The 13,765-nt window shown below is 44.6% G+C and overlaps 1 protein-coding gene across 8 annotated transcripts in view; it reads right to left on the bottom strand.

The window, feature by feature from the left end:
- The window catches only part of LOC130927803 (nuclear factor 1 B-type-like), a 148,627-nt gene that overhangs the window by 21,119 nt on the left and 113,743 nt on the right, over positions 1 to 13,765 (bottom strand). For 5 of the 8 annotated variants that reach the window (XM_057853837.1, XM_057853830.1, XM_057853832.1 and 2 more), the window contains exons 7-10: positions 11,740 to 11,874; positions 11,490 to 11,674; positions 8,179 to 8,317; positions 7,726 to 7,808 (exon numbers count right to left, since the gene is read on the bottom strand). In XM_057853837.1, coding sequence (XP_057709820.1) covers positions 7,726 to 7,808; positions 8,179 to 8,317; positions 11,490 to 11,674; positions 11,740 to 11,874 — 542 coding nt within the window. The remainder of the gene's footprint in view (positions 1 to 7,725; positions 7,809 to 8,178; positions 8,318 to 11,489; positions 11,675 to 11,739; positions 11,875 to 13,765) is intronic. The other 3 variants (XM_057853831.1, XM_057853833.1, XM_057853836.1) reach the window with 1 other exon arrangement.

Raw genomic sequence — 13,765 nt, 5'->3', positions numbered from 1 at the left:
AATTGAAAAAAGTGACATTTATCCGATTAATGGATTAATCGTTTAATTACTTGGCTGATTAATCGATAATAATAATAAAAAAAAATGTTAGTTGAAACCCTAATTTTGCCTAAATTAAATCAGTCATGATTTTTCATCAACACTCATTTTGTTATATTTGTTAAACAACAGTGTCAAACTCGAGGCCTGAGGGCCAGATCAGGCTCACCACTTCAATGACTGCATTGGCTTGACGTTTCTCAATATACAAATCAGAGAATATCGTAACCCTAACCCAGAAAACGAGTTTGACACCCCTGCCTTAAACCCTCTTTGGTCCAGAAAAGAAGTGAAAGGTGAAGATGTTAAAATTCAGTACTTGTGTAACCCGGTTAGGTTGACATGCACGGTGTGGATGGATTAGGGCTCAGACAATGCATCCGCACTTTCACGGGCCTCTCTTGCATCCACGCACAAACGCGCATTATGCTAGTGCACGTGCCCGCAATCCAGCTGAGAGGCCGACGCGGAGCTAACCTCGCCCCGCGTTCATTTGGCAAAGCGGCGGGCGGGACGGAGAAGTGCACAGTCGGCATTCTGCGCTCTTAAAAGCCATTTCATCAGAGAGGCGCTGAATATTCAACACCGGCGCTGCGGAAAAACACGCGGCCGGCTTCGGGACGACGCTCCGGCCGAGGTTAGTCTGGGGATAAACAACACGGCGCCGCTAAAGCGGTGGCGGCTTCTCCTTGAGGGGCTCGCCATCTGTCCGCTGACACCGCCACATCAGAGCAGCACGGGCGGGAGTGAGGCGAAGGGGGGGGGGGGGGGGGGGGACTAGCAGATGCGGGCAGATTGCGGATTAGGATCCTTCCTAAGATAATGCCAAATGACATCTGATCACGGATCTCTCCCAGCGGAATGCTGGATGGTGGCATTCCCTGGAGGGGTTAACCAAGGCGAGAGATGAATGGAGGCTTCTCACACATTTGCTGCCTGGGAATCGTGGAGCAGGTGTGTGGTAGATTGGGCGTTTTTTTTTCTCCCCAGCAAGTCCAATACATCGCTCTCCTTGTCCTATTTTAGAAGCGCCACTAAAATTAGCACATATCTACAACCCTTAGCAAAAAGTATGGAATCACCAGTCTCGGATGAGACATTTTATCATGTAGAACAAACTCAGATGAAAAGCTTGAAAAAAATAATGAATTAGTTCAAAAGTGCAACTTGTAAAATCTCACTGGAACAACACCAAACAAAAGTTCCAGCATCATCACCTTGTCAAGAGTCAATAATCTGCATTGGACAAGGTGTCAAGAGTCAAGAATCTGCATTGGACAAGGTGATGATGCTGGAACTTTTGTTTGGTGCTGTTCCAGTGAGATTTACAAAGATTCCCTCAGCAAGTGCAGGGAAATATATATGGAATCACTCCATTCTGAGGGAAAAAAAATATGGAATCATGAGAAATAACAATCAAAACACATCTCTAGTATTTAGTATCCATTGCAGAATCTTGACTCTTGACACCTTGTCCAATGCAGATTTTTGACTCTTGACAAAGTGATGATGCTGGAACTTTTGTTTGGTGCTGTTCCAGTGAGATTTACAAAAATGACTGCCTGAAGACGACATCAAAATTCCCCACAGTCCTTGATGATATGGGGCTGTATGTCAGGCAAAGGAACTGGGGGGATGGCTGTGGTTAAATTTTCAATAAATGCACAAGTTTACATTAAAATTTTAGCTTTCTTATCCTTTCAATTGAAAATATGTTTGTCCTTTTCCAATATGACAATGCATCATGCCACAGAGCTAAAACTGTTAAAGCATTCCTTGGTGAAAAACTCATCCAGTCAATGTCATGGCCTGCAAATAGCCCAGATCTCAACCCTATTGAAAACCTGTGGTGCAAATTAAAAAAAAACAAATTGGTCCACAGCAAGGCTCCGACCTGCAAGGATGATCTGGCAACTGCAATCAAAGATCGTTGGCACCAAATTGATGAAGAATACTCATCAAGTCCATGCCTCAGAGACTGCAAGCTGCCATCGAAGCCAGAGGTGGTGCTACTAAATACTAGAGATCTGTTTTGATATTTCTTTGTTTCTCATGATTGTGAAAGATTTTATTCATACTTATAAAACATAACTGCTGTGACACTAATTCATTTGTTAGACTGTATTCTTCCAGTTTGTTTGTGTGCTGTATTTCTTTGAACATAAGACAAACAGTTTCTGTTGACTGTCTTATCAGCTTTTTACTCCCTTTTTGTGCGAGCTAAAGCTAAGTTCCCAAGGTCATAGCTCATTATGTTTTTCTGTGGAAAACCACCAGAGTTGATACCTAAGTTTCACTTTCGTTTTCGTAGGTATCGTTTCACAGTCAGCATCCTTAGGTAACGCCCTTTCAACAGTATAAGTGTCCGGCCTCTGTTGTGCTTCTTTGTACTCCTATGTGTTCACGGCTCCTTGCCGGATCATACCATTGTATCCTTGTTATATCAAGTTTATGTATAAAGTCTTCGAAGCAGGCAGTCCTTGGTTGGTCTGATTCATTTCTCATCGAGCTATGGAGTTGACACTTATCTTGGTGTTCAGAGTTGAATTTCCCTGACATTCTTAACTTGGTCCTTCGAGCCGGACCAAGTTAAGAATGTCAGGGAAATTCAATTTTGAACTCCAAGACAAAGATTCCATATTTTTTTTTCCTCAGAAAGGAGTGATTCCATATATATTTCCCTGCACTTTCTCTATAAAATTAACATATACTGACCACCACAATGTTTTTTATTCATTAGGGCCCGAGCACTAGGCGTGCGAAGGCCCTAGTGTTCTGCAAAGGATTATTATTATTTTTTTCTTTTTCGGGAAATGAAAACTGCCAATTTGGAGGCTTGAAAATGCTCAAAAACTCACCAAAATTTGCACATATCTGCGGAAAAATTTAAATTTCAATAATTTTGCAACGTTGCAAAAAAATAAATAAATAAAATGCAACAAAGTGGCTCAGTGGCGCCCCCTTAAAATTTTCAAATTGGCCTATAACATTAGGGTTTCAGCGTAGAGCGATGAAATTTGGGGAGTCTATACCTTGTCCAAAACTGCTCAAAAAAAAGAACGGCACCCATATTCCAAACCCAACAGCAAATCGGTTATTTTGGATTGAATGTGAATTTTTAATCGATTTACAGGGTGCACATTTGAGACCTTTTCGCCATGGGAGTTAGTTGGATCGTCTTCAAAATTGGTGAGACTGTTCAGGAGACATATGATATCTTAAGTTTTTAAAATGTTGCGTTTTCATTCATGGGTCTGACCTGGGTGTGGTTCCAAATTCGGCCATTTTTTCGGCAAATGACAAATTCAGTAAATGACTAATAGCTGCTTGACACAACGTTCCATCTTTTTCATATCCGGCATGTATGTGCGGTATCCCACCCTTAACACGAGTGCATTGAAATATTACCCATTAGGCCCAGCGCCCCCTAGTGGGAACAGGAAATGCCTTTTTTTACGAGACTCCTCCTCAAGGGAAAAAAAATCTATTCACCTCAAACCTGCATCAGGGGAGCCTTCAGACATGTGTTCAGGTGCCTGATGATAGACTGTTGATTCCATACTTTTTTGCTAGGGGTTGTAACAATGTTTGTCTTGATTTTTTTGAAGCAATTTTGGGTTGGTTCTAACAAATCTAGAGGAGATCCCTCATTTCTATTCAAAAAGACTCATCATTAAAGCACTTGTTTCACTCATGTTCATTCGCCCCTCCCAGTCAAAATGAATTGGACAATTCACAGTTGGTTATCAATTGCAGGTTATAAGTACATTTTTACCATTTTCAAAGTCTATAAAACATGCGATCGCCCCAAAAAATAATTTTTCCAACTTTCAGTAGTTGCGATCGCCACGGGACCCAACCGGTCCCGATTGATCGACACGTTAATCTAAACCTGTCTGAACCGTCAATTTGATATGTGCGTTGCCACACGGCTTCAACTGAGGGGGCGGGGCTATGCACATTTTGCTTGCAAGTTAAGCTCGTTCATTTTTCATTAAGAGCAAACTAAAACCAGATTAGAGTCCCCACAGGTTCGCGGATTGACTTTTAAACCTCAATCGTCCACAAAACAAAGCGTAGACGGCTCAGAAATACTTTTCACACGTTCACAACCGATCCCCAACTGGAGCTATATCATTATTACTGAACATTTAAGGAGGGGAGGAAAAAAAGTGGTGGTGTAGTTGAGAGAAGCGACGGTTATATGGCGGGGTACAGATGCATTCAATTAGTTGTGGTTGGAAAAGCCTTGGCCTCAAACCAGCACTTAAAAAGGTTGGGGAGGGGGGAGAACACACACACTCTTTAGTCTGTCCTCTTCTAAACTTGCGCACACACCTCACTAGCAAGCCTCCATAGATACCGAAAATGACGTTCAGACTTGAAACTCCCGAATATTTCAACTCCAAGGGACATTCGAGGACAGCAAGAGTGAGTTTAAAGGACTGGACGGTGCACGGGGAATGTAGTCATAGTGCTTCACATGTTATTCCGAATTCGATGAAATACTACAAATACCGTTAATTTTTGCACTATAAGGCACACCTGGCTATAGGACGCCGCCTATCAAATTTGGCATGAAAACGGCATAGATAAGCCGCACTGGACTATAAACCGCAGCTGTCCTCACTGTATTATGGGATATTTACACCAAATTATATTAACTGGTAACACTTTATTTGACAGCGGCATCATAAGACTGTCATAAGACCAAATGAACCACCATGAAGCTTTGCAGCCAATTGATTCAAAATGCGTGCATGCAAGTGATTAGAGCAAGAGAGAGAGAGTTCACTGCTACACTCAGGTTGGATTGCAGAATCAATAATATCCCATTTGAACCAATTAGCTACAAAGCTTCATTGCTTCAAGAAGCTTCATTTGACTGGGGGAGACAAGTCACCCTCTGCCGCTACAAGCTGTCAAGCTGTTGTTGTCCAATATACCTTTTTTAGCATGCATTTCAGCGCTACACATGTAAATAACAATCAAAATTAATTTTCTGTGCTAATTATTTCTTCAGTTACTGTTCTAGTTGTTTCATTAATTGCTAGTTATGGTATTTGGTAACACTTTATTTGACAGTAGCGCCATTAGACTGCCGGGGGTGGCGTGGCTCAGTGGTAGAGTAATTGTCCCCCAACCCAGAGGTTGTGGGTTCGATTCTCCGCCCTGATGAACACGTCTAAGTGTCCTTGAGAAAGACACTGAACCCCACGTTGCTCCTGGTGCTGCGTCACCAGTAGGTGGATGGTGAGATAGTGTAAAGCGCTTTGAGCGCCTTGAAAGGTGGAAAAGCGCTATATAAGTGTAACACCATTTACCATAACACCATAAGAGCAAATGAACCACCATGATTGTTTCAAGAAGCTTAATTGGGCCATTACTGCCCCCTTCGGGTAGACAGTCAACCTCTGCTGCCACCTGCTGTCAACACTGTTATAGTACAACATGCCTCCTAGCATGCATTGCAGTGCTATAGATGCAAATAACAATCAAAATTCACGTTCTGTGCTAATTATTTCTTCAGTTACTGTTCTAGTTGTTTCATTCATTGCTAGTTATGGTATTTGGTAGCACTTTATTTGACAGTGGCGCCATAAGACTATCATAAGACCAAATGAACCACCATGATTCATTGCTCCAAGAAGCTTCATTTGGCCATCAATGCTCTCTTGGGAGAGACAGTGAACCTCTGCTGCCACCTGCTGTCAACACAGTTGTTGTCCAACATGCCTCCTAGCATGCATTGCAGCGCTACAGATGTAAATAACAATCAAAATTCATGTTCTATCCTAATTATTTCTTCAGTTACTGTTCTAGTTGTTTCAATAATTGCTAGTTATGGTATTTGGTAGCACTTTATTTGACAGTGGCGCCATAAGACTATCATAAGACCAAATGAACCACCATGATTCATTGCTTCAAGAAGCTTCATTTGACTGGGGGAGACAGTCAACCTCTGCTGCCACAAGCTGTCAACACTGTTGTTGTCTAATATGCCTCCTTAGCACGCATTGCAGCGCTACAAATGTAAATAACAATCAAAATTCATTTTGTGTGCTAATTATTTCTTCAGTTACGCTATTTGGTAACACTAAATGAACCACCATGAAACTTTGAACAAATTGGCTGCAAAGCTTCATTTCTTCGAAAAGCTTCATTGGGCCATCACTGCTCCCTTGAGGGAGACAGTCAACCTCTGCTGCCACCTGCTGTCAAGACTGTTGTTCAACATGCCTACTAGCATGCATTGCAGCGCTACAGATGTAGATAACAATCAAAATTCATGTTCTGTGCTAATTATTTCTCCAGTTACTATTCCAGTTGTTACAAATTATGGTATTTAGTAACATTTTACTTGACAGTGGCATCATACGACCATCATAAGACCAAATGAACCACCATGAAGCTTTGAACCAACTGGCTGCGAAGCTCCATTGCTTCAAGAAGCTTCATTTGGCCATCACTGCTCCCTTAGGGGAAACAGTGAACCTCTGCTGCCACTAGCTGTTAACACTGTTGTTGTCCAACATGCCTCCTGGCATGCATTGCAGCGCAACAGATGTAAATAATCAAAATTCATGTTCTGTGCTAATTATTTCTTCAGTTACGGTTCTAGTTGTTTCATTAATTGCTACTTATGGTAGTTGGTAACACTTTATTTGATAGTGGCGCCATAAGACTTGTTAGACCAGGGGTGCCCAAGTCCAGTCCACGAGAGCCCCTATCCAGCTTGTTTTCCATTTCTCCCTCCTCCAACACACACGAGTCAAATAATCAGGATCATTACCAGGCTCCTGCAGAGCTTGCTGATGAGCTGATCATTTAATTCAGGTGTGTTAAAGGAGGGAGACAATGGATGGATAGGGGCTGTCGAGGACCAGACTTGGGCACCTCTGCATTAGACAATCATAATTTCAACATGACACTGTCATGAGCATTAATGAATGCTTATAACAGATGTATGTAGTGTTATCTGGCAAATTATCTCACTTTTGAATGGATGTAAAAGATCCAAGGTGGACATGGAAATGGAGTAAGTGACATAATTTGCCGGATGACACTTAATGACATCTGTCATAAGCATTCAGTAATGCCCATGATAGGATCATGTCATATTTATGACAGTCTTATGACGCGCCGTCAAATAAAGTGTTACCTATCAACCCAAATAAATCAACAAATAAGCCCCACTGGACTGTAAACCGCAAGATTCAAAATGAAGGAAAAAAGTAGCGGCTTATAGTCCGAAAATTACGGTAAATACTGAGTTTCAGTGTTCAGAGTTGTATGTATATATGCAAAACGTTACTGTGTGTTCAATGTGAAAACGGTTCATCTTTAAAGCTATGAATGGGTTAAGACTATCAAAATAAATTGGACGTGTATCACCATTCACTGCCAGCCCTCCCAGTTCAAACGGATTGTATGTCAATCGCGGTAAATGGGTGTTTTATATACAGGGGAACTGAAACCGGATTTTAAAGAACAAGGATTACACCGACTAATTCAACACACAACGTTTGTTTGTCAATATGTTCACATGAAATAAAGAATTCATGTAGTGAATTTCAGAATAACCCTGAAATGTACCAGGCTACACAAAAATTTTCGAATGCACCGTAACCAAAACCAGGGCGGGGACGTCTTTTCAATTAGGGTAAGGTGTTTGAGGGTGTTCACCTGTTGCTGGTGGAGGAAGGCGGGATCTCTGGAGCTCAAGCCAACGAAGCGGTTCGCCGTCGGGGTCCCGGGAGCGGAGTATCCTGGGCGACACACAGCGGATGACATCAACGACACGTACGGCGTGACACGGCGCTCTCGTCCACTGATTGGAAGTGCTCTATAAATTCCGGCTCAGTCGTCAGCATGGCAAGCGTCCAATAGTGACAAGTGGAGCACCGCAAGGTCAGATTTTGGGCCCACTTTAATTAGCAGGTAATAAACCTACGAGCATGACGTAAATCCCCCTTAAATGTTTTATAACGGTGAAGCGGGAGAGAGGAAGAACTGAGATGTAACACGAGAAGGTGGGGGTTCGGCTAGCTCGCCAATATTAGAGTGTTTTTACGAGCGGGCGTACGCAAAAATGCCTTCTAAGCATTTCGTGCCCCTGAAAAAAGGAGAAGGACTCACCTTCCGTGGACGTGGTGATGGGCTTGGTGTCGGGCATGGACAGCGAGACTGGTCGCACGGCGCCGTGGTGCGGGGAGGGAGCCAGGACCGGCGTGAAGTGCCCCGGGACTTTGCCCACAACCTGACCGCTGCTGTTGGGCTGCAAGGGATGCAAGTCATATTATTCGCCGCTAATCTCAATCCAGCACGACATTTAATGCCCCTTAACCAGTCTGGTTCTACATTCAAAGAAGAGATTTGAGCGGTCACTATTATTCCTGTGACTCCGAAGGGGGACGCTCAGTCAATGAGTATGGATTTCCTACATGATTTTACACAATGATTTTAATGGCACTCATAAATGGAATTCACTGGATCCGGGGCGTGAAAAGACGGGCCGAGCCGGCGGCTACAATGGCGTGAATGCGCCGGCACCCGGGGACTATATAGAAAGAAAGAAAAGGGGCGACTCTTTCAGACGGCTGGAGACTGTCTGGGGCGTTCGTTTCAGGACCGCCCCGAGTTCAAAACTCAAACAGGCCTTTCTGGAAAAGAATTGTGTCCAGAGGGTTCCCTTGGATGTGAATAGAATGTTTAATTAGAGTGTAATATAATCTGCGTTAAAGCAAGCAGAAAAACATTCTGGCACTCGTCCACCGGCTTATAAGCGCAGTGTTATTTGTCGGGCCCCTGCCCCCGCTCCTTGCAACCCCCCCTTGACTAGCAGAGGGCCAGTTAATTCTGCACAAGAGCAGGCCCCGGCAACGGCAAATATTTACAACCTTTATCATTCCCTGTGGTTTTTCCTCTGGCGTAACAGACACCCCTTAAAAAAAATAAAAAATAAGAGCACAGACTGTACCGACCCCTTCAATTCAGTCGCGCTTTGGAGATGGAGCCATTGTTTACAGTGCGACGCTTCGGGATACAAAACTCATAAATGTCACGCGGGAATCTTCTGTTCAGATGCTCGCCCTTTGAAATACAGCCGGTCAAGCGCCCTGTTAACGTTCGTTTTCCCGCATTTTAAAATCGCCGCCATTCTTCATAACTTTTATTCACACATATACTATGTGCAATACTTATTTACGTGCAATTATAATCTGCAATATTCAATGCCTTCACTGTCAACTACTGCTAATTCATTTATTTGCACTGACTGAACATAGGACTACCTCATACATATTTGATACTATTCAGATTTTTTACTTTTATTCTTGCAAACCACTTTCGAGATTTTTTACTTGTGCAATATTCAATGCCTTCACTGTCAACTGGTGCTACTTGCTGCGATGGTGGCTCCTTTGCTAGGCTGTGGGAGGAGGGATGTGCTGCACTGCCCCGCCCCCCAGGGGGCTGTTTGTGATTGGCCGCGCTTGGGTGGAAGCTCCTGGTGAAGGTATTGGTGGTGAGGCGGCGTAGGGTCGGTTGCCAACGGGCTTACACTCACAAGGGATTCACATGATTACTGGGGTCGAGATGACAGTGCTGATCTGTGTACACTCTACCCCTCCCAATAGCTTAGCTTATAGACTCCCCCACCCCCTCTCCTTTCCCTGGTCAACAGCCCCCCCCCCCTACATGATGTCAACCTGAAATACATGTAGCTGACGAAAGCACCAACATTTATTCATCCATTTTCCACGCTGCTTTTCCTCACGAGGGTCGCGGAGGTGCTATACCTGGTCCCTCAGCTACGGGCAGTAGGCAGGGTACACCCTGAACTCTTTGCCAGCCAATAGCAGGGCACAAGGAGACAACCATTCATGCACACACTCAATTTAGAGTGTTCAATCAGCCTACCATGCATGTTTTTGGGATGTGGGAGGAAACCGGAGTTCCCAGAGTTCCCGGAGAAAACCCACGCAGGCACTGGGAGAACATGCAAACTCCACACAGGAAGGCCGAAGCCCGGGATTGGACCCTTGATTTTAGAACTGTGAGGCGGACGTGTTAACCACTCAGCCACCGTGCCGCCAGCACCAACATATTATTAGTTAATCCCCTCAAAATGACTCAAAATATAGCCATTAATATCTAAACCCCTGGCAACAAAAGTGAGTACACCGCTTAGAAACGATGTACATCCCTTGAGTACTGCTTTTCATTTTCCCTCCAAAATGTCATGTGACTCATTACAGGAGGTCTGTCAGCATTGCTGCAGCGATTGAAGAGGTGGGGGGTCAGCCTGTTAGTGCTCAGACCATACGCCGCACTCTACATCAAATTGGTGTGTATGGCTGTCACCCTAGGAGGAAGCCTCTTCTGAAGACAGTACACAAGAAAGCCAGCTCTTCTCATCAGACCATAGAACATGGTTCCAGTAATCCACATGCTTTGACATGTCTTCAGCAAACTGTTTGCGGGCTATCTTTGAAGTTTGTTTTTAAGTTTGTAGTGTTTATTTTGTAATCGCTGTATTTGCAGCCATTTTTAATACAAAGTTGCCATTTCTGATCGGGTGGAAAATTTGACAGGACACCGGGGGGCTCCTTTGCTGGGCTGCGGGAGGAGGGATGGGCTGCGCTGCCCCACCGAGGGGCTGGCTGGGAGGAGGCCGTGGCACTGGGTTGGGGCCCATGCGGCGTTTCCGCTTGGCTGTCGTGCGTTTGGTTGGGCTCACGTGCGGCTGGTTGTGACTGGGCGCGCTTGGGTGGAGGGTCATGGTGAAGGTATTGGTGGTGGGGCGGCATAGGGTCGGTTGCCAACGGGCTAACCCTCACAAGGGATTCACACGATTATTGGGTTCTAGACCACAGTGCTGATTTGTGTACACTATACTCCTACCAATCACTTAGCTTATAGTCTCCCCCACCCCCTCTCCTTTCCCTGGTCAACAGGCCCCCCCACATGGTGTCAACCCGAAATACATCTAGCTGACGATAACAACAACATATCAGTTATTTTCCCCTCAAAATGACTCAAAATATAGCCATTAATATCTAAACCCCTGGCAACAAAAGAGTACACCCCTTAGAAACTATGTACATCCCTAAATTTTCCCTCAAAAATGTCATGTGACTCGTTACAGGAGTGCTGTCAGCATTGCTGCAGAGATTGAGAGGTTGGGGGGGGCAGACTGTTAGTGCTCAGACCATACGCCGCACTCTACATCAAATTCCTGTGCATGGCTGTCACCCCAGGAGGAAGCCTCTTCTAAAGACGGTACATAAGAAAGCCTGCAAACAGTTTGCTGAAGACATGTCAACAAAGGATATAGATTACTGGAACCATGTCCTAAGGTCTGATAACGCGGGCGGGCGTCTTTTCTATTCTATTAAAGCTGTTTTCTGGAACAAAACAGTCCCCACAGCGTTAACGGGATGACCCACCTGGCCGCTCTGTGGGCTGGACGGGTCGTACGACGGCACGTAGCTCTTGAGGGGATCGGCTGGGTTGAGGTGGGGCGGGTAGCGGATGGTGGTGTGCGGGAAGTAGGACGACGGAGCGGGGGGCAGGATGGCCGAGGCGGAGAACTGCAGAGGCGAATGCGGCGGCGGGCTCCTCGTCGAAATAACTGCGGGGCGGACGGCGGAGGCGTTCAGGGTAAGAGACTTTGCACCGAAGCCAGTTGGAACTCACCGCTGTGTCCGACGCCCGTCAGGCCCGGGTGATGCGGCTGGGGAAAAGTGCTGATTCGGGGCGAGGAATCCTGCGGAGAGGTGGGGCTAAACATCGGCTTCTCAGGCTTTTTCATGGTGGGTGAGGACATGTCTGCTGGATATAAAAACACACACACTCAGTAAATTTAATTCTCATCAATGAGGGAGCGCAAAGCAGGCCTGTTCCGAACATGTTTGGAAAGATTCAAAAATTGAGCTTTTTCCTGCCAAGAATTGATTGAAACGCGTCCCTGTTGTCCTAAGAATGGGATTTGCATGGATTACGATCCTCGGAGGGGCAGGTGGAAAAGTTGACTTTGCAAATTGTACACATGTGCGCCCCTCCCGCTTTGAAAAAAAATGACATTCCCGGAAAACACGAGCCCTGTGAAAACTCTTTTGTCAACTCCGACGACGTCAAATCAGATCAGAGCCATTGAAGGGATCATGAATACAATATCGTCTGCTGACATCTGCTCGGCTCGCCCCTCACGCGCAGTCTGACAAACCCCCGTAATCCCCCGTGGATAATCCCCGGGCTTTTTAGGAGACATGAAATTTGTTAAGAAAGTGGAAGAATAAGCAAAGACGCTAACACACTCTCGCGAGCCGCCGTCACAACTGTGTGCCTTTCAATTTTCCACGCTCGGACTCGAGGCTTCCGAGAGGAAACGGATAAGAGAAAAGATCCGAGACGGGACATCTTACGCCTTCTTGAGGACATTGCTTAAGTTATGAGTCGCTGATTATCTGTGAATAGCTAACTTTTTAACTCATTGGCGACTGCAACCCCTGGCAAAAAGTATGGAATCACTAGTCTCGGACGAGCGTTTATTCAGACATTTTATGATGTAGAACAAACTCAGATAAAAAGCTTGAAAAAAATAATTAGTTCAAAAGTACAACTCCTTGGCATTCAGAAGCACAAAGAAATTAATAAAAAAAACATTGTGGTGGTCAGTAAATGTTACTTTTATAGAGCAAGTGCAGGAAAATATAGAATCACTCCATTCTGAAGAAAAAAATATGGAACCACTCCATTTTGAGTAGAAAATACAGACACACCCAGTCAATTTCCGTCCTCAGATTAGCTCAGCTAGTTAGTCAGCAGTTAAAAACAGTGCGGTTATCACACCTTGGATGGCTGCTGGACCAAGTGGATTCACAAGACGAATGGCTCCAACAAGAGAGATGTGTCTTGAGACCAAGGAGAGCATTATCAAACTTCTTGAAGAAGTTAACGCTATACGTATGGTTGCCAAAGATGTGGGCTGTTCACAGACAGATGCATCAAAAATCTGGACCAAGTACAAACAGCATGGCAAGGTTGTTAAAGTTAAGCGTACTGGTAGACCGAGGAAGACATCCAAACGTCATGTCAAACAACTAAAGGCCATATGTCTTGAAAACAGAAGATGTACAACAAGAAAAATGAAGAAATGGGAGGAAGCTGGAGTCGAGATATGTGACAGAACTGTGCAAAATCGCCTAAAGGAAATTGGATTTTCATACAGGAAAGCTAAAAGGAAACCATCATTGACACACAGAGAAGAACAAGACTGCAATGGGCTAAGGAGAGGCAATCATGGACTGTGAATGACTGGATGAAGGTTATTTTCAGTGATGAGTCAAGAATCGGCATTGGACAAGGTGATGATGCTGGAACTTTTGTTTGGTGCCGTTCCAGTGAGATTTACAAAGATGAATGCCTGAAGAAAATCTTAAAATTCCTTCAGTCCTTTATATGCGACTGCATGTCAGGCAAAGGCACTGTGGTTAAGTCTTCAATAAATGCACAAGTTTACATTGAAATTTTAGACAGCTTTCTGATCCCTTCAATTGAAAATATGTTCGGGGATAATGAAATCATTTTCCAAGATGACAATGCATCATGCCAAAGAGCTAAAACTGTTAAAGCATTCCTTAGAGAAAGACTTATCCGGTCAATGTCATGGCCTGCAAATAGCCCAGATCTCAACCCTATTGAAAACCTGTGGTGGAAATTG

Source organism: Corythoichthys intestinalis, chromosome 13 (assembly GCF_030265065.1).
Source record: "Corythoichthys intestinalis isolate RoL2023-P3 chromosome 13, ASM3026506v1, whole genome shotgun sequence".
Classification (NCBI taxonomy): Eukaryota; Metazoa; Chordata; class Actinopteri; order Syngnathiformes; family Syngnathidae; genus Corythoichthys; species Corythoichthys intestinalis.
Note: the sequence above shows the minus strand (reverse complement) of the source record. Positions and strands in the feature narration are given on the sequence as shown.